The 22739-nt window shown below is 34.9% G+C and overlaps 1 protein-coding gene across 1 annotated transcript in view; it reads right to left on the bottom strand.

Moving 5' to 3' along the window:
• The window catches only part of LOC149775745 (kinesin-like protein KIF22-A), a 92308-nt gene that overhangs the window by 7968 nt on the left and 61601 nt on the right, over nucleotides 1-22739 (bottom strand). Inside the window, exons 12-15 of the mRNA XM_089944482.1 lie at nucleotides 20932-21084; nucleotides 8890-8955; nucleotides 5286-5410; nucleotides 4422-4481 (exon numbers count right to left, since the gene is read on the bottom strand). Of these exons, the coding sequence (XP_089800608.1) occupies nucleotides 4422-4481; nucleotides 5286-5410; nucleotides 8890-8955; nucleotides 20932-21084 (404 nt within the window). The remainder of the gene's footprint in view (nucleotides 1-4421; nucleotides 4482-5285; nucleotides 5411-8889; nucleotides 8956-20931; nucleotides 21085-22739) is intronic.

The raw sequence follows: 22739 nt of genomic DNA, 5'->3' as shown, positions 1-22739 counted from the left end.
CCAAAGAGATCGCTGAATTTTTCTCAACAGTGAAATGAATCATTGCTCCCTCAATCACAGCCATGTTTGAACATTTTGCCTCGAAAAATTAATCACACTTTTCCTTTTTTCTAACTACAGAAATGACCCTGCTTTACATGCTAAATATGAATTAAATCCAACTTCAAACAAACATTGCTGCTGATCACAAAATAGCCTATAACCTTTATTCAAGCTTGCTTAAGCGTTATCATTCAAGGCATTGAAGTGCATTTAATGTTTGTTTGTTGAACACACAGCTGTCTGATTTACTTAATTTCAAACAAACTGGATTGGTCCATTTTATGTACTTTACCTATGCAAAATAGTTTAATGGATTCTCTCACAATTGTCCTTAACTTGAACATCACCCTGGCTACTGTCAGTCAATTAAATATTATGTGTAAGGGTAGTTGTTAATCTCTTTAAAACAGTCTAACACAATCAACTGTATAAACTGCCCGGAGGTGACAATTTTTCGTCAGCATTGAGCAAAAAAATGTTTAATATCTGCACATGTTATGGCATATACCATGGTGTCAGTAATGTTCTCTCTCTCTCTCTCTCTGTTTTCTTTCAACTAAGATACTGATAATCGTATTTTTAATTTGCGAGTCAAAAATAGTTTTAATGTCATGTTTTTGCATGTGTGTGATCTGAAGGAGGTTTGACCTAATATTGTCTTATATATTCAACAATGACAAACTAAATCCTGTCATAACAAGAGGTAAATGACAGCAAATGAAACAGCGGAAAGTTGAATGAGGTATGGCATACACATTGACAATGGTTTAAGTATAAATAAAAACCATCTGGAAGCCTAATGTCCAGTTTTGGGAAGGTCAAGTTTCTAATCATTCCAAATAAAACACAACTTCAGTTTTTGCACCCATTTACAACTTTTTGGCACACATTACAGCCTTAAACATTGCTGCATTCAATGCAGTTTAATATGGCTGTGTTCAATGCAGGTAAACATTTGTGGAGATAGGTGAGATGGCTTAATAAACAAAATTACAAAACAAATATTCAGTCTTCTTTAAATACATTACAACATTACTAAATCACATCAGCATTAGGAGAATAAGAAATGGATATGCCAGCATATCAAGCCTCTACCATTGTCTTCATTCAAGCAGCAATAAAACTAAAAATGTTTCCTAAAAAAAGGATGCCTAATGTAAAGATAGAAAAACTGGAAGATTATGAACACCATTATCATGAAAGCCAACCACTCTGGAGTTCAGCACAAATTACTGCCTTACCAAAAGAAATTATCCCAGACAAATCCAGCAACAGCATAGCTACCAACCTTCCAGGCTCACAATTAGAGAAAATAAGGATAAAAAGTCGTGAATTTGGACATGAATTAGTGAAAAATACCATGACAATAACTCCATCCACTCTGACCGTCAATGCTACACTATATCAAGTTCGCAATATAAAACTAAAACACTACATATATGCAGAAATATTTATTTATCAAGACATGATACTGTGGCAGATGTGAACTTCCTCAACTGCTTGATTGTAAATTTGACTTCTTGCCTGCTGGTTGATCTTGGTGACTAAAATTGCTGACAAATTATGATAGAGATAGTCCTATGTCAGAACAGGTCATGGGGGTAATCTAAGGTATTTTTGTCACTCTGTATGAGTTTTTCTTTAGATTATTGTTGGGTTTTTTTTTCTCAACATCAAGCTCGCGTCGAGCACCTGTGGCTGACAAAGATAGATTGTGTTCGACAAGAAAACTCACAAATAATGCTTCAGCATTGGTAGACTGCAGGTCTTCCATCAATGGCTTAAAATAGTCCAGAGCTGAAATCTGCGAATTCTTAATTTTCCCAACTTCTACGTGTTTTTTGCAACCGACGTGCTTCCTCACATCATCTCTGCGATGGCACACTGAGTGCAAAAAGCATGATGAATATCAATGTTTAAGGGCATAATGCATGGCCAATTTTTGATATATTTCAAATTAAACTTCACTTTTTGAGTAATACATTTCTTTTTTCCTTGGTGGTGAAGACATTTTCAAGATCTTACACGCGATGCCGAACAGTAACTCAAATCAGTGTTGGTGAAGCATGCACGGAGCAAAATTCCGGTTAGGCCCCAGTTTCTCTGAAAAGCATTTGTAAAACTACTCTTATACATATAGATTAAAATAGGCTAAAATGCTTGCTACTGGGCCAACTGTACTAATCAGCTGTAGATCTACTAATATCACGACCATCTGTACCGGACCGTTTCAGCAACTGCGAATATCACGACTAGCGCTTAACAGTAAATCGGTTATTTTATTAAAGATTTAAAATAATTGAGGATTGGAGAATTCGTGAATTTTGGCTTGCGGCGTGAATCCGTGAATCACTGAAAAAGTCGTGAAATTCACACCAAATTCGTGAGGGTTGGCAGCTATGCAACAGCGATAAACCTCATTCCTGGAGCAAAGATTACGCTCTCAGGAACAGAGCCTGGTGATCATCTAGGCAACTGCTAGAGGGCCAGTGAGGTTCAACTCTAGTAGTAAACTGAAATGCTATGTTTAAATGCAAACTAACTGGACTAATTCAATGAAGTTCATAAGCTGAGATCTTCATGATAAGTACCTGATCCTGGACGACCAAGGCACTCACCTTTACAGATCACTGACATCTCACCACATGGCTTCAAATCTTGACTCTGCCAACAAGGTTATGAGATAAAGCTTACCAGTAGTTTCACATGGGTCTGTGATTCTTAACAGACTTCTTCCTCCACTGAATATACTGACTGCTATGTATAATAGCATATTGTGTGCAGAGCTGCTAGGTATCAGGATTTTATCTAAAGGGTGGTAGCTCCCCTCTTGTCATGAAAAAAGGTGGAGTAGAAGAAAGTGAGGGGGTTGCAGGAAACAGAAATGGTTCAATATTTACTTAACACTTCAATATCTGTCTCTCTTCCTATACCACAAAAACTGTATTTATTTAAGACTGTACTGCACTGTCCAATGTCTGTGTGGTTGTCATTATGTGTGCACACGTGGGTGTGTTATATGGTAAAAAAATGTGACAATGCTATGTCTGCCAACAATTTTCTGTATGAAAATGTTGTTGTTGTTGTTCTAGGGTTTAACGCCATTTTTCAGCACAAGATAGGCTATACATGGCTGCCAGTATAACTGGTGGAGGAAGAACCCTGGAAAACCCAGGGAAAAACCACCGACCCATGAGAAGCTACTAACAGGCTTTCCCACGTACCCATGCTAGCCAATCCTTGGACTCGAACCCACGCAGACAGAGGTGAGATGGCAGTGATCTGGAACTGTGAGCACTTTAGACCACTCGGGGCCCCATCTGAAAATGTATTTAAACCTTCTTTTTTTTCTTTTTTACAAATGTGACTATTTAATCATTTTCTACAGACCTTCATAAGCAGGTAACTCATTCTCAGCTGTATAAAGCTATTGTTTTGGATTTCAGACGCTTACCACCCTTGTGACCTCCGAACACTTTTAGCTTTCAATAAATCCCCAACACTGGACAGTTGGCCAGTATGCAAGTAACAAAATATATTTATTTATAATGCTCATAGTACTTGCAAAGGCAAGTTAGTACCTGTTTAAAATACTAATGTCAGAAGCAAACAACACTTTACTAGCTACATGTAAAATTCAGAAATCTCTTACTTGATCTTCCCGGCTAATACATGGATAATCTGACTTAAAATTCAAAAGTACTTAATAAATGACAGTGTAATGAAAGCATAATTTTCTTGAGTTTCTAAAACACTCTCATGCTAAGGCTCAGAAATCAATAGGATTCATCATTACGCCACTAAGTTTGGGTCAGGTCTTTTGCAGTAGAACTTCTGTTGTCATGGGGAACTATTTTTCCTGTCTGTGACTTCGATCTTTTACCATTCACAAAATCAAGTCTTATTCCATATGCAAGTCATATACAAAGTATGGTCAAGGTATGTCAATCAGAACTAATATTATTGTGCAGAAGCCATTTTTAAAACTCTTTTAGTCATGACCATTGGACTCAATAGTTTTTCCTTGCACCAATTAGAAGCCATCTACAAAGTTTGGTAAGCTAAGCTAAAGGAGAACCCTACTTATTGTGTGAAAACCTCGTGTCTTCATTTGAGACATAGCAATCATGGCCCCTTTGACCTTTTGAACCTCCAAAAGATAAGTTCTTCCTTACACCAGGTACAAGCCATCCACAAAACCTGATTAACTATTGATAGTGAACAACTAAGGTTACTATCTGGAAACCAAATCTGTAATAGATAGAAAGACAGACAGATGTAAGGACATCATTATAGCATAATATGCAATGCCTTATGTAAATGAATAAATACTCAAAGCTTACATGAAGTATAAAAATGAATACATAAACAAAGCTTACATGAAGAAGATTCTGAAGATACTTTTCTGTAAAACCGGGTATTTTCAATAAATCTTCAAACTGAAATAGAACATTATAAAATAAACCAATGACACATTTCTTTTGAAAATATATATTTTTTTAAACAAATTTCCACAGTTCTCTCAATATAAATACCTTGTGACAAATTACCCATGAAAATGCCCAAGATTAGAAAACAAATCCCTGCTAATGTTTATCTCTTATTTATGATTATATAATTCACAAAAGATATATAATAAGCTAATTCATGAGTCTCATTAATAACCTAGTATTCTTGTTTGCACCACTAAATGGGTATGTTGCTTATTTGGAAATATTATGGAAAAATAAAACAATGCCATGATTAAAGTCTTTTAATTGTTAAAAGGAGCATATCTGTGAATTTTTCTACAATGGCAGCCTCCTTCGTTACTGTACAATGATCGTGAAATCTTTGGTATTTATAAAATAGGAAAAAAGGAAAAACTATACATGGGGAAAACCCACTTTTTTTAGGATTAAAAGTTCTGTGTCAGTTTAGTGTCATACTACAAACCAAACAAGAGTACCTAAACGGATTGTTGCTTTACTGTCTGAAAAGAATCTCCAGGAATCCAAGAAAAGACCTTCTCTTCCTTATAAATGTGGTGTGTTGAAACCATCTTGATTATTCACTAGTTAAACAATTTTTAAATTGGCTGCTGTGGTGGCCATATTGCCTTATGATTTCCAAGATTTCTTCTGGATAACGGTGTCTAAACAAGCCATTTTGCTGGTGTTCATTTTCACATCTTATGAAAGGGTTAATGGCAATGTAAGTAATTTTGTCAATGTTCCAGTTTTCAATATATAAAAATTACTCACTGATTTGTAAGAGCCATATGTTTCCCTCCAATCAAATATTAGCTTTGCCCTTTTGGCTCCAACTGTATGCAGCATCTTTAGCTCTTTGACTGAAGAAGTATTCAATTGCTCAAGGAAAGACTCATCTGATCAGATAGAGAGAAAAAGATTATCTTAATTGAACAACTAAAATATATATATATAATTGTGAAACAAACACTAGAGTGTAACAATGTTGGCTGTCAAATGTAATACAAGACAACTATCACTGTGATTGATAAGTAATGTTTTTTTTTTGTTTTTTTAATAAAATTTTAAATAAATCAAATTTCTGTTTCGGAATATATCTATTCACAAATCTATGATTTCAGTAACATACAATTATAATAAATTACTGATGGGCAAAAATTGAAGATTTTCTCAGTTTTAAACTCAAACAAACTCAGTGTGAGCTACGGTGCAAGGCTGAGGAAATTCATCCAACAATATTGTGTGGTTGCTTAATTCCAACACAAAGGATGACATACATCCAACAGCGATAGTGTGGTTGCTTAATTCCAACACAAAGAATTACATACATTCAACAGTGATTGTGTTGCTGCTTTATTCCAACACAAAGGATGACATACATCCAACAGTGACTGTGTGGTTGCTTAATTCCAACACAAAGAATTACATACATCCAACAGTGATTGTGTTGCTGCTTTATTCCAACACAAAGAATGACATACATTTAACAGAGATTGTGTGGTTGCTTTATTCCAATACAAAAGCTTCAAAATTGCATAATAATCGGTACATAATAGGAACCACTCTCAACCTTGAAGAACTTTGAAATAAAATTATATCAATCAATACAGCATCCACTAGTCCATTTATTTACTTGTTGCTATTACTGTATATACTTGCTTATATATTTTGGATCTAACTGCAAACAAAATAGACCATGATTTGCCATCACATAATGCACCAACTAATAGGCATACCTAGAATTACAATATTTTAATTACTAATTGGTAACAAAATTTAACTCATTAACCCCTGGAGGTTTTTGTGATTTTCACCTGAAATGCGAGTAGGAAACACAATTTGGGTGCTATTTCTGAATACATCCTAACATGTCAACTTCCACCAGATTTCTGGTTAACTTAATGCCTAGTTGTGCTAGGATCGCCGTAAAAGTTGGAGTTCTTTATTTTTTTTGCTTAATGGACCCATCACTTTCATATCCAGACTACTTTTTATTCCAATCACCCACCTTATCTTACTTTTGCAAAAGTTTGCCTGTCCGTGTGCAGTTCAGACTGGTCTGCCTTAGATCTGAGGCCAAAAAGTAAAAAATTCGGACACAAAATCGGATTCCGACCATGAGCGAATATTTGGTGGAGAAAAATCAGGTCAGAAAAGTTTTCCCTCCGTATTTTGCAGTGCAACTAAAACGTCCAGATTATTTGGTATCAATGAAGAGCTACATCTGTCTACCTTTCTACAATACCAACCACTTTAGTGTATCGTAAATGACCTTGACGCTACAGAGCTCAGAAATAGGCTACTACCTCCTGATGCGTAAATGAGGCACCAGGGATTAATGAGTTAATAAGCTGTCACTAAAACAAGCAATTTAATTTTTATTAGTTTGCAAAACTTCACCAAATATTTACAAAATCCAATAGATTTACTTTTGAATTGTTAAATTAAGGTTAATCCACAGTAATATTACAGTTTCAACAGATGACCACTATGGTATAAAGACATCCATATGTGTGCTGTCGAGTATATTTATCAGGGTTGTACTAAATATCTTGAATATTTTGGATTCTGCCCATTTATACTGATGTTTTGGACACATACAAAAATTTAATTGCTTGTTCTAGTGGCAGTTAATTAAATATTTGTATCTATTTAAAAATCTAAGTACTCCAATTAGTTTTAACTAATTACAATGTAAAGGAGATAGTGGCTGAAACAAAGACAAGATTTCTGTGATGTGCTGCCAATATTATACCAAAAATACAGTTTGTTTCTGTGCAATTTAAACATAAATATTCTCAGAATTCACCACAGGTAAAAACCCTTTATAATGCAATCTTTTATAACGCAATTCTGCTTATAACGCGATGGCAGCATGGCTCCCATTTTTTAATTTAAGGTGACCTCTCTTTTTAACATCCTAAATACATGCTCATGTAAAAGCCAATTATTCATATCCCCAGCAGATTTGTAATCCCAGCACTGTGTTTAATGTTGCCTTAACTTCTAAAATTTTCTAAAGCATACTGCAGTGTTATATTTGTTAATGAAAATAAAGAAAAGCTATCAAGTTCAGGCAAGTAAAAAGATTTTTTAATACAGTCAGCATTGTTTCATGTTTGGAGGAAGTAAAACTGGTGAGAGAAAAAAAACAATATATAATCAAGAGGTTAGTTAAAACTGAAGCCACTGAAATTTCAATACACAATTTCTATGGGGTAGTTTTTCGAAAAATGTTTTAACGAGATCCCACTTATATCACGATGTTATTCTTTGGACCCCAAGCACTGCGTTATAACGAGTTTTACCTGTACTTGTGTTCCAGAAAGAACTCTTTTACAACTCTCTCTTGATCCAATATTTACTATGCTAATTCAAATGTTCAAACACTTTTAAGTGTTCTTTCTTTTCTTTTCTTTTTTTAATCTTTTTTGGAATTCATAATGACCCATTTATTATTTATAATTCCAATTTACTTTCTTTTTGTCAACATATCAACAGATTTCATTAACAAAGCATTCACTTTTATGTAGCTTGAAGAAGTTTTCTTTCATGAGCCTCTTCACTGTGATAGAATACCTAGCTCCATCTTTGCTAGCCAAGTCAATTTATATGTAGTAATATAGGGTAGAGTGTCAGAACGGGCCATGCCAGTTATCGAATCAACTTGTTATGATCATTTTTTGTTTAATTTAAAAGAAAATGGTTGATGCTATTTACACCAGGTTATTCTTGTTTTTAACTTACACTTGAATATGGCAGGTGTTGTCATGGCATTTATCGTTCTTGCTTTCTGCACATTTCGATCTTTTGAAAGCAAACTTGTGTACATTTTTAGTGAAATCCTTTGCTGTCAAATGACCCTGACCTTCAATAAAAGCTGCTGGAACATGTTATCGAAGCGAAATGCAATAATTTCTGAAGATTGGCTTGTAAAGCCTGCCATATCCCTTCTTCTGAGTGTTAAAGTGCAGACAGGTCTGTGTAATTACATTGTTTTAACTTATAATAAACGATATTAATCTCGGGTTTTAAAATTCTGATCTGAAATCACAGGGGTGGGTGGGGGATTGTTTTTGTTATTATTATGTTCTAAGGCGTTGATAAAACTTCACATAAAATGACCCGGAAACAAGAAATCAAAAGTAGTCAGCAGAATTCATTGATATGTAAAACATTCCAGATCAGCATCACATGATCTTTTACATCAAATCAAATTGTAGATAATGTAGTCAAATCATAAAAATATGAATTATTGGTGAAGTAAAACATTACATGTACCTGGTTTAAAAACAATTAAAGAGTCTTTAAATATTTAAAACAATGCAGCCTAACTATAGCAAGGTTTGCACCATATCCAAATTTAAAGACTTACTATGTTTCTGTTGAAGGCTTGGATTGAAACTCATATTTTCTTTCTCCTTTTCCTCAGCATTTTCTTCTGTAAATACAAAAATGACAAGGTTTATCAAAGATAAAGAATATAAGGTGCCACATACCTTTTTCTTCCCAACAGATGGACCCAGTAAGTAAAAGTATGTCAGGTGAGTCAGCCAATCAATGATGTAAACAACTAAAAACGAACCTTTAGGTGCTTTACAGTTCTCAGCTGTAGTTGTTAAAGGAGACTAGAAATCAAAATTTTCCTTCTACGTATGTAATTCTCTACAGATTTTAATTCGACTGACATTTTTTATAAATTAAATATCGTAAGCGGGTAGTGATTTTATTGCATGGAAGATACCACGATTCCGTAAATTGCCGAGTTTTTCCGAGTTTTAATGAGACGACAGATCACGTGGTACCGTGACGCAATACTAGCCAGTCCTCGAATACAAACATCAACATTGGCGAGCGAGGCAGACGGAAGGAGACCACATTTGGGGTGCACATTCAAAACTTGAATCTGCAGTCTGATATAATAGTTTATGTACTGTACTGGTCAGTGTTAAAAGAATTTTTTTAGGCATAGGCCCCGGGCAGGTGACTTAAATAAACTCAAGCCCTGACTGAAATTCCACAAGCCCGGACAGTTCATACCTGTCAACTCTCAAGCCGGGAGAAAAACCTCCTGATTTTGGGGGTATTTCCTCATCTACATCTCGATCTCGTAATATCTCTAAATTTTTCGCAGCGAAGTCCCGATAATTACATTATGTCTGTCAATTTTCATTTGTCAGAAGAAGAAAAAACCAACCCCAAACCGTTTATAAATAGATATAACGTATGCAATCCACAGTCTAAGCTGCCACACTGCAGACATCGTAGTGATATGACTGAAAAATTGTTAAAGCTACGTTAAAAATTCAAATCACACGCACACACGTCTAAATCCGGCACTGGACGAAATAATTAATATCACACAACATTTTTTTTCTTTTTTTTTTCTTCTTCAGTAAATAGAACGTGAAAATTAAACATTATTCAAGTAAATTTCAGATGTTTTTAAACAACTACAACAGTACTTTAGTATAAGAAAATTAAAAGAATACAATTGTCACCAATTAGCTTAAATGAATGATCACTGTGAAATTTTCTCTGCAAACAAAAATCGCATCTCCATTTCCGCCAAAGAAACTCGGCCAGTTAACACCTGACATTCCTCGACCGTATATGTAAAGTTTAATGCCATGATTAAATTAAAAGGAATAAAACAAAATATACCATGCAGTATATGTGGCCCTAAAGAACTAATTCTGAATAAATATTTTGTTCAGCAAACAGTGTTACATGCATTAAGACTTAAACCTGAAGTCCATGGCATCGTAAGTAACAACAAAATAGGCATCGAACAGGGTTTCTTTGAAGTCCTTTTCACAAGATCAATGCAAGGATGGAATATGTTCATCAGTCACATCGGCTTTATTGTGATGTGATGTGATTTTGATTTTTAACGTAGCTTTAACAATTTTTCAGTCATATCGCTACGATGTCTGCAATGTGGCAATTTATAGTGATGTCTAGCACTGGGGCATCATGCCGCAGACATGTAGCATGATGTCCCACTCAGTCATATTATCCTGACACCAGGCCGACCAGTCCTAACACTAACCTCTTAATGCTGAACGCCAAGCGAGGCAGCTGTTAGTACCATTGTAAAAGTCTTTCGTATGACTCGGCCGGGGATCGAACCCACGACCTCCCGCATCCGAGGCGGACGCTCTAACCACTAGGCCACCGGAACGGTTACATCGGCTTTATTGTTTGCGTACTTAAATCAAAACTTCAGCTATTTTGCAATTTAGCCAGAGCTGACCAGAATATGCAAAATGGGCTTGTCCTGGGGGAATAATAAGGCGTATCACATGGAGAAAAGGTACGTCCCATGGGCGCTCGCACATTGGGGCAAGGGGTTGGGTCAATAGTACTCCCCCCCCACCCAGTTTCTATTGTCAGCCATTTAATGTGAAACTTTGACCTCTTTTCTTTTAATCGCTGTTATTTAAACTGCCCAAGGAATAATTTTATATCAGTTCCAATCATTACAGATTTCCGTTTATACATACTACATGTATACAATGATTTTTTTTTTAAAATTTGTAATTTTTATAAGATTACTGAAAATTGTGTTTTCTCGAAACACGACAGGTTTAGAATATTATTTTTGGCAAAGCCTCCATTTGATTAAAATCAAATCTAAATTTCACCTTGGACAGTAGTGATTTGATTTAGATTGTGCCGTGTTAAGGCATGCATGTCAACATCTTGAAAATACATTTACTAATTTCACCAGCGCGATCAAAGTTTCCTCAGGCAAACAATTTTTGTTTCGACAAGCCTGACGGGCACCTCATTTTGAATACAGGATGGGCCGGGACTAAAACCAGAGGGACCCAGGGTGTCGGGCTATCCGATTTATTTTTAGCACTGCTGGTGTAGATAAAAGATCTGTGAATTGATTGTTGCATTTTGTGGTCACTTACTCGGCCTTCTGCCTATTTTCGTAACTCGCACGTTCAACACATTTCCCAGGATTTAAAATATTCAACGTTATGTCTGGAACAGAGCCAACTTTTTGTCTAAGCCTAGCATTTGCGTATCCTTGAGCTGCCATTTTTTCAGAATCCCTCTCGTAACAGTTCTTTGAGAAATGTAACGAGCACATAGGGCTGTATGGTGTTGCTTTGAAATCGACTCGTCTGTAATAATGTATCCATTCTTTCAGTATGCCTTTATCTTTCGAAAAAGAAAAAAAAATGTTGTCCACTGGCTTTTCTTAATGTTTTATTACACCCGTAAGCAACGCAAAACGGTATTGTCTTTTACTCTGGCAACTCCCACTTGGGCTGCTGGAGTCGCTACTATGACGTCACATCCCGAAAGTAACCGAATAGGCGCGGAAATTTTGCATACGAGGTCACGGAAATTCAGCTCCTAGAAGATAGGCCAATATTTTAATATTGGCATTTCGGTCGCAGATGATACTTCAGAATAAGGTTTACTGCTATAGTACCTTTATTATTATCCAATATTTCCATTGGTTTCTGGTCTCCTTTAAGTCAAAACAAAAACAGAAACATCATCCAATCTCTATAAATCAAACCTAGTGTGTACTGTATTTACCATATGTTTTTGGACACTGTATGTTTTCAGACACCATTTTTTGGGGGGGAAATATAATATTTAAATGCCTTGTAAGTTTTCAGACGTTGCTCTGCTATAATTTTTTCAACAATTTATGTTTTCGGACACAATCTAGGAAGATCTGCATTGTTTTAATGTCAAATTCACAGCGTGTTTGCCATTAATTTAACTGATACAAAGTTCGCTTCATTTGGTCGCCAATTATTTAATGTGATCATGAACTTCCATGAACTAATATATTTTAAAAATTTTAATCATATGTATGTATGTATGTATGTATGTATGTATGTATGTATGTATGTATGCAGATAGACAGTTTGATAGATAAACATATTTATATTAAGCCATACACAATAAATAGCAATATCAAAGAATGAAAACAAATATGATATAATGCTGTAATATATTTAAATATATTATTCAATATTAAGTAGCTTGTCCATAGCCATGTTTAGGTCCTCAGGCGAAAAGCCCTCAATTTCTGTATCACTATCATCATTCATATTGTTTAATTGTTTGTCATTTCTGATCAGCACGTTTTCACTTCCGCTCAGACTAACACTGATGCCTCACATCTTGAAAGATTTCATTATCATTGTGCGGTTTTCCTTCAATGTGTCCATGGCATTTACAACCCAGTCCAATACAGTCTGTTTGCTGGCTGTCTTGATCCGTCAAATGATCTTAATGCATTCGTAGCATCCTTCATGTATTCCATCCAGTGCGGCGGAGGTAGCTCTTGACAGGTTTATTGATGCTCACATCAAGAGGTTCTAACTTGGATGTGCAGCCTCTTGGTATTATTGCTCGCACAATATTTCCGCGCCACAACTGTTTCTTCACATCATCAATGATGAGAGCCCGGAACGAGTCCATAACTAATAGTGATCGCTCTCTTCTGGTGAATGGCACATAAATTTCTTCAATCCATCGCAGCATTAGCATTTCGTCCATCCATGTTTTCTCAAACTGCAATAATCCACCCTTCTGGTGCCTTCAGATCTAGATGTCTCTTTCCCTTGAAAATATTCATTGGGGGTAATACGTCGCCAGAACCTGCAATGGCTAAAATGACAGTAATGTGTCTCTTCTCCTCTCCAGTTCTACGAATCAGAATGCTTTTCGTTCCGTCTTTGTCCACCGTTTTCCCTGGCACAAGAGCAAAGTACATAGGTATCTCTTCCATGTTATCGTCAAACTCATCCTCCTCATGTCTATCCATCACAAACTTGTAGAACGAAGCAATCTTTTCTTCCAAATCTCTGGGTAAACGTTGGGCAAGAGAGGTCTTGCTTCTAAGCACAAACCCATGTCTTTTCATGAAACTGTCTCCCAAAGAACGACTGGCATAGAATTTTCTCTCTGAAAATTCTGTTGAGACAAGCTCCTTGGCATATATACATATTCCTTCAACACTGACTGGAATTTGTAAGTCACGCTAAGTGAGCACCCATTGAGCTATCATCCATAGCTTGTCCATATGAAATGGGTCATCCACACTTATGCAAATGTCCATTCAAGTTCAGATCTGCAGAAAAGTCAATTTTCATCCAGGTACTCACCGTGGATTTCGGAATCTTGAATTTTTCCGCTGAAGGTCTAATTCCAATTTTAAAGAAAAAGAATTTCCCCAGCTTTCCTCACCAGTTATTTAAAAAGACCTTGTATATCTTAGGTATAATTCAAAGAACCTTTAATTCCCTTTAGTTTTTGGTGTATGATTGATGGGTGTAATATGGGTTATAGAATATACAGATTGGCCTTACTCCAGATATGCACCTTTCAAAAAAGTGCTAGCTCCATTTGGTCATTTTCGCTGCCTGAACTTCAGAGGTAAATTGTATAAAAAAGAGCCAATAACTTTCTTTACATTTTATATACAGTGTGACCCTGCTATAACACACTTTATTTAGCGAACCATTGGTACTTATACGTGAATCCTGTTTATATATAAATGTCTAATGTATAGCATGAATAGAGTATCAACACTGTGTACTCACCCGTGAACCTCATCATATACATTGAATCCACAAGTGATTCCATCGAAAATATGCACACACAGCTTTAAAATATTCATTAATTTTGTAACAGGTCATATTGGTCTGAATTCATTGGAAAAACATAGCACAATCATGTAACGAATGACGAAGCACATTTACTTTAAAGTAAGTCGGTAAAAGTTTGTTTGCGTTTTAAACCGCCGTTACTTTTTGCCTACAAAAAGTAAACTTTCGCAGCACAGTTAACGTGTTCCAGTCATGTTGCAAAATGCAAAAATCCATCAGATTCCATCACTTTTATTTAAGTTTGGTACTGACTTCCTTTGAAGAAAAGTTCTTTGCTGTTATTGAAAGAGTGTAGTCGGCTTTCTTTGATAAAGGGTGTCTGCGCTTTTGAAGTCGCTGCTAAAGGACAGCTTTGGAGAACCAAATGAATGCCCATATCTTATTGTGGCGCCAACATCAAATAATTGTATTGCATGAGTGAGACTGGTATTTTTTCCATTTGCTGAGTACATTTTCATAACAGTCGGTGCTTTAAAAGTAATCTGTTTCCTTTGAAATTTCAGCAATCTATTTTATCTGGGTACATTTTTAAAAACGAATTGGCTGTCGTTTAGACTATTCTAGTTACTGTCCCTCCATACCTACTGAATAAACCAATAAGATTTTATTTTTATTTTATTTTTTAAATATTTTTTTTTACATAGCAGCTTGATGCTGCCTTCCATGCATGCATCTGAAAATTAACAAAGGGTCAACAGACGATAGAGACGCAAGTGTTCTGATGACAGGGATTATTACAGAAAACGTGAGCGTTCTGAAGGATTTAATTCTGAGTGAAACAAAGAGGAATTTTACTTACCATCCACATACAAATGCCAGTCTTTGTAAATATATTAATTACTAGCAAGCCGATGAAAGATTACGAGACAATGCCTCGTCCAGTTGATCTCCATTACCAGAAATGTCAACAACAAAAAAGCAGATATTTCACAACATACAGAACTCATGCTAGATGTCAGGATAAGCGGATTATGATATAACAATGCACCGTTTAGATGGTTTGTCAGTATGAACAAAAAATTTGTTTATGTAACAATAGATAAATTTCAGTGCATTTTAGATCCAGTTTGCAGCTCCTTTCATGGGGCCTCTGAATTTCTGCACTCCAAACCAATGGTTGTATATAAAAGTTTAAACAGCCAACAATGCCGCCAACAAATAAAAAAGCCACATGGTATGTTTTGCAGCCAATAAGGAAAAAGAATCCAAGTTTGTGACATTGGCGAAGACCTACGCGATACCAGAATAAACTTTTTTGCACTTTTTCTTCTTCTTACTTTTAAGAAGGAAAAAAATACTTTCTCGTGTAGGAGTATAAAAAATTTCAGGAGCCAATCCACAATCGTCTTGCATTATTCATACGCGATCTCTTCCCCAAAATGATAAACAACTTTGTACGTTTTTTTCGTACATTTTAAGAATTTTTTTGTGCACAAGAAAAAATACATGTATATGAAATTTCGGGAGCCACACCACGACTGTGTTATATCCGAATTTGCGTTATAACGGAGCACGTTATAGCGGGGTCACAATGTATTTGGTAATTCATTCATTGCACTTTCAGAAGTTGGTATTTTCTAGACTGGCAAAATTCATTTTCCCTATTTTAATAGTTGCTATGGATAGTGTACTTTAGACTAATTCAGGCTGATTTTTTAGCACAAGGGAGCAATCATTTTGGTTAGCAGTGTGTTTAGATCATGTACAATTTCCAAAAGTACAATATCCAAAGAAATATCATCCACATTACATTAATGTAGCATAGAGGTATGCCAACATTCTCTCCATTGTGCATGTTTTAAATGCAAACAACTTCAACTTACATACGTCACTCTCTCAAAAGTATATAATAACTGGGGAGCGCCCCCCTATATATATGGCTGTGTTTTCTGGTGGATGGACATGTATCAAATAGACAAAATAGGCAAGTAATACCTGTTTTTCATTCATTATCCTTTCCATGGTGCTAGACAAAATAACCGTTTTACTTCATGGCAGCACGTCGTCATGTGAGCTAACGGTAAATTCATTACGGACATGGGAGGGGAATAAATCTATCTTCACCTGTATGTTTTTGGATGCCTAATTAAAGAAATGAATATGTATTCGGACGACAAAAAAAGCAATTATTTGTTGCAGTCCGAAAACATAAGGTAAATACAGTATTCTTATTTTTCTGCCAAAATAAACCTATACATTAAGTTGCAAAAGCCAAGCAAATCTTGGATAATGTTTTGTATTTAAGCCATCTATTCAAGGATATCATGAATACAACACAATTGGAGTGCTGAGCACTCTTTTGAATCAGACAGAACAAGAAATCTTTATTCAAAAACCAAAAGATGAAAGTTGTGTTCTTCTAAATATGACAGTCCTAGCTAGTTACTATATATATATAATATTTATATACACACACAGACATGCATACATATACTGTGACTATTTGTTACTTTTTGTGTTACTGTTTAAATTCCTTATTGGGTGTACATTTCATTTTCTGGAACAATTGTCTATTGGATCCAATGAGATTAAATGTAAACACTTTTCTTTATTTCAGAAAAAATAAAGGATACATACATTTATTACGGTGAGTGTGTCTACTGGGCACTATATGGAAAAATATGGTTGGTGAACAGCAAACCTATTTTAACAAATGTCTCTGACAGTTTTCCAATGATTTATAATTGTGGAGACCTTTTATAAAGTACAGACAGGACTCAAAACACAGGTCCCGGCATACGTCTTGAATCTTTGAAATTTCAACCAAGGTTCTGAATCCAAGGAAAAAGTGTAATCCAAGTGGACAAAAAGAGTAATCTGAGCAGAAAAAGAGTAATCCACATATAACATAATAAAATTTGATGAGCATATCTATGAAATTATTTATTTACCCCTTCTGGCCTTTTAACATCAATTATTGCTTTAAATTTTCACATAGAGCTATTTGAGCATTAAAAAGCAACAGTCTCTCATATATTGCATTTCAAAACACTTTGTACCAGCTGAGATTATGAATGTTTTGCACACCAGTAGAGAACCAAGTGCTGGGTTACAGAGCCTGGATCTGAATTCAGTTTATTTTTGTTAACAATACTGAACAATCTCACACAGTTAGCATTAGAATGGTAAAGAACCAATATTCCTTTCATAACCTGACAAAGAAGAGAAAATATATATCTTCAAGTTATTGGATCTTTTAGCTGGGAAATAAGGTGCCGTTGCACATCAACTCTGTCTGCACGAAGTACATTGTCAGGTAGAATGCCAACTTGATACTTCAGGGGTTCTCCTTCTAATTTATCAGCAGCCTTTCCTACAGCATGGTGCATCATATGACAGGGACAACCTGATATGTACACTGATGAGGACATTTTTCAAAATAGAGAATGCAACTCCTTTATGAATTCTAGTCATCACTGATGCATTATCAGCTGAGTTTGCCAACTTATGTTTATTCAAAGCATTATCAAGCAAATAAAAAATGTTTTCTCCAGTGGAATTTACTGACAATTCTGATAATCAAAGAAGAACACTCTGACTTTGCCCTTTTCATTGTCAAAGTCTCTTACACAGACTGGGTACAACATTTTGTCATCATAATCACTGCTTGTGTCAGATGCAATACGAAACAGCCCAATTTTTCATGGCTTCTGCAATTTTAAGTGAATTATCTTCTGCTTAACACCTAACAATATTAGAAGATTTTTGTTCATGCAGATGCATATTTTCTGCAATTTTGGAATCAGTATACACCCGTTTGAACAACGTAGTCTTCTACTGCTCTAGTCTGTGTTCTATAAAGAACTTGGTAAATAACATCTCTGCAGTAGGCATGAAGCTGCCTTAGAATGGAATAATGTATTGTGTAATTCATGTATTCATCTTTGAATCAGTTTTTCGTCTTTTTCTAAACCATTTGTGAAATTATTTGAAAAACATTTTTGCTCTAACACACGCATCTACTAGAATCAATCTGACTTGACCTTTAGCGCCAAATACCGACAGACTGTTCTGTATCAGATATGATTTAGAACAAAGAATCTGCAAGCAAAGATTAAACATTAGAAAGCCAGTCTGTTCTCTCCTAAGCCATACATCTGCTATAAATAGAAACAGATGTCAAAAGTTTAAAAGTAAAACCAGCATGTTTCTTGGAAATAGGGCAGATGCTATAAATAGAACATAATACTGTTAGGAAAGTGCACGCAAGGTTATGGACAAGTATACTCTTATGTTGTAGTTAAGTAGCAGCCATCTTTTCTAGAACACAGTCTGAAAGATTAATGGGATGTTATTAAAAATAAGAAAACAAATTATTAATTTTTTTGGGAGGGGGACATACCGCAAACGCGTAATCTGAATACGTTTACGCATGAGGAATAATTTAGTGAAAAAAAGCGTAATGATTATGCCAAAAGCATAATGGTTGGCATTTATGTGACTCAGTGACATCAAAACATTTTAATTCCTGTGCACCAAAAAACAAATAACAATGGGGTAAAGGAGAAAAGAATTTCGAGTTTGAGCATGTTTATTTCTTCTATGTTCACATACATGTTTACAAATTTTGCTGAAGTTCTTTACTGGTCAACAGCCAAACCTGACAAACATTCTCAAAATACAAATTTTAAAATGTTAAGGCTTGCAGGTACCATAGGCATGGTTCCCACACTTTTCTAAAGATAAATTTCCAGGTCATTTCCAGCTTGAAATCACATTTTTCAGGGTTCACATATGACCATTACTCAATGGAATTAAAGAACATTTTAGATTATAAAATATTCATTTTCTAAATCTAAAGAGGTTTCTCTTTCAAGACTCTCCAAAAACATTGAAGTCAGACAAGATGATCATGTACAAAACCAAAAAAATGTACCACACAAAACAAGTTTGATTATATATATCCTATAAATTGGCATGTAAAGTTATTTCAATGTACAGAATAAAAATTCTAACTCTATTTTGCTGCATTATGCTGCTAAGTGGGAATAACATAATGAACATAAATTATGCTTTGTTTCCTTTCAAACTGTTAATATATATATATATATATATATATATATGCATCTCATAGAAGGTAACATTTCCAATTACAGTATATATAAAAAACAATAAACACAAATAATTAGAATCTTGTCTTGTAACAAAAAGAGTTTAACCCTGAATTTATCTGTGTCAATAAAATCCCAAACAAGATTTTTCAAACAACCTAATCTCCTTAAGATGATCTGGTTAAAAATCCACCATTTAAAAAGCGTTTTCAAAAGGGTTGATTAAAATCTTGACAAAAGACCTTCAAATTTATATACTGTTGTATAAACAAGGATTGAATTTTCTGAAAAATCAACTTGTGTTTTTGTAATCCGTAAAACCAGTTCCCTGTATTGATACAGGGCCTCATATCGTTTTATAATATATAATGAAGTATGACAATTTCTCATTTCAGCTCTGAGATTCAACAATATGGACTACAAATTAGGCTTAATAAAAATAGAGTCCATTTTGTAATCCACGTTTCCTCAAAATATTCCCATCCCATTTTTCATATTTGGACATTTAGGTTGGAGTGTGGGATCATTGCAACTGCATATCGAAAATTTAAACTTATGTTATATTGACTCATACCTGCATGAAATCGATAGGAAAATGATTTATTTTCTCAGAAATGGCAAATATTATAATCGTTATGTCCTTAATCCACTGACAGACAAGACAAAACTACAGCATAGATGAAACCTGACCCAATACTCGCCATCTGCATTACTAGTCACATGACTTCACAAATTTCAAATGATGACATCGGAAGTCTAATAGTCACATGATATCAACAACAAACTCCTTTATAATGTTGTTGTACAGAAATTCAATTATATTAAATGAAAATCAGATACTTTTTGTAAAAACCAGCAATCTGGACAGTCTGATTTATCAAACAGAGAGCAGATGTCAATTTGGTAGTCATGTCATACAACAAAACTCCAGAAGTTGTTCTCAGAATATATAAATATGGAGAATTTTATGTTCTTTCATTTTTATATTTTTATTACAACCAGTATACGACTTTCATTTAATATTTTTTTTTACTTTTTTTCTCTACATCATTTGAAAATGTGGGTTGTTAGACTTGTGTACTCGTGCGACTAGCAATGCAAATCACGAGTACTGGGTCACATTTCATGATCGACATAGTTTTATCTTGTCTTTCAACAGATTCAAGACATAACGATTTTAATACTCAAAATATCTGAGAAAATATGTAATTTTCATATCGATTTCATGCATGTATCACTTGATCTAACATTTAAACTTTGCTAGGCCATCCAGTAAGCAGCTGTGCTTTGCCACAACCATGTTGGCCTCTTGTGATGCTAGACTGGTTTTCATTCCTTCTATGTAAGGAAAGAGGATATCGAGCTGACTTTGAAAATAAAAGTCTTCTAGATGAATCTAATCCACTGGGCATTTAGACTGACTCAGAGCATATATGTTTACTGCAAGCAACCAAATGATCCATACTACACGCTCCGAATAATCTGGTTAAAACTCGATAAATTTAACTCAAGATCAGTTTAGTTATGACTCAATTACGTGATTGTTTCGGGAGTCAAGTGGTGGCAGAAATTTCCCAGGTTTCCCCAACTTTCATCAATATTTGCGAAATTCAAATAAGTGCAAGAAAATGAAAAACAAAGCATGTGCAGTAATATGAAAGCCTATGTAGAACTTTTGTAAATAAAGAAGTTTCAGTCCCTCAAATCATAACATACCTTTTATGTCTGAATCACTTGCCATTGACATAAAGTTCCTTTTTAGCAGTCTTGGATGTGGTGCAAATAGTGGACTACAACTAGAGTTCTCCTCAGTGTTTTCCTTGTTCCCTTTTAGCAACCTCCTTTTGGTGAAAATTGGTTTCTCAGTTTCTGAAACATTGTAACAGATACCAGTCAAAAAATCCAAAGATCAATGCACCTATCAATAAGCTATTATAAAGACACAAAAAATGGAGAATTGCACATGAAAACTGAAACAAAAGCTGCATACACTTCCCTAAGTTGGCCTGGAAAAACAATAAGGCAGAGGTCTGCAGGACAAACTCACAATTTAAACATTGAACTAAAATATGTAACATTGCTCCAGAATTATTAGGATGAAGGAGTGTGTCACAGAATGAAGTATCTTAGCTTTGCAATGATTCATCTTAAATACAAACAAAATCTGTTATGTGGTTAAGGAAATATAAGCAAATAGAAGAAACTCTGAATTAAAAATAAATGCAAAACTTTTCATGGTCTTTGATCTTGACCACAAGATAAGAGGGGCAAATGAGTTTATTGCAGGATGAACTGTCTTGGTTTCATAATGATTACAAAAAAACGAAACATACAGGGGTTTAGAAAAAATAAGCAAATGGAGACAAAAATGCTTTAATACAAATTTCCTATGACAATGATCTTGACTCTGAGGTCAAAGGGCAAGTGGGTGTGTTGTAACTTTAGCTAATGATTCATGTCAAGTGTGAAGAAATTCCATCTAGAAATACAAAATACAAGCAAATGAAAAAATTAGTCTTAATTCTTAATACAAATTTTCTATGACCATACATGACAAACCTTCACCATGTATAGTCAGCAGCACTGTCAACTTATCCAGAAATGCTGCCAGGATTTTACATCAAGGAGGAACTCCCTACTTGTCATTGAAATATGAGGAAAGAATAACAACATGGAGGGTGTGAGGTGGAAACAGCTATAGTTTAATATTTACCTAGCTCCATAGTATTAGAGCTCAGTTGAAATTAAAATCCTGAAAAGATGTCTCCTCAAGTTGAATAAGCATTAATCTGTTGATTGTTTCTGAGTTTAATCCATTCTTTATCTGTGAATGAATAGTGTTCTGTGCTGATAATTCCATTTCACAGTCTGCTATCTGATGAGACATATGCATAGCTTGAACAAAATGGCAACTATTCCTTATGGTGGTTGTGTACAATTTTCCACAACTCACAGATACTGTTTCTTGTATACTTCTGCTCCAAAATAAGATTTTTCACTAACATCTACTCTGCTTACTATGCCAGATTCACCATCTGTTCCATGATACTCTATTAGGGTTTTAAGTTCATCAATGCCATAGTGTGCTTGTTCAGACAGAGGTATTTGGTCAAATAAATACTCTTCCTTTTTAATTTCTTCTTACATTCTTATTTATTCAATTTCTCTTAACCCTTAGTGTGCTACATATGCTTTATAGTTTAAAGCACATGATTCCTCCAGGCTAAATTGTTTGAAAAAAGAAATTAAAATTGCACTCTACATTTCAATTGCCTGCATTATTATTAGGCTTTGTTTTATAAGGTTTTGTTGGCATGCCATCTGTTTTTGTCCAACCAACATGTATACACCACATTCGATCTTTCACACAATTTTTGGGCTCAAAATCACTCACTGGCATTTCCAGTAACACTTTCCAAGCTCCAATAATCTGACATACTCCAAAACTTTAAAAATTACTGTCACCATTGCTATCATCAGGAAGTGTTTACCTAACAATATTGTCATCTATAGATGAAATATGA

The sequence above is a fragment of the Sinohyriopsis cumingii genome, chromosome 19 (genome assembly GCF_028554795.1).
Source record: "Sinohyriopsis cumingii isolate HCF-2022 chromosome 19, ASM2855479v2, whole genome shotgun sequence".
In the NCBI taxonomy this organism is placed as follows: Eukaryota; Metazoa; Mollusca; class Bivalvia; order Unionida; family Unionidae; genus Sinohyriopsis; species Sinohyriopsis cumingii.
The sequence above is the reverse complement of the archived record's forward strand: the minus strand, read 5'-3'. Positions and strand labels throughout refer to the sequence as shown.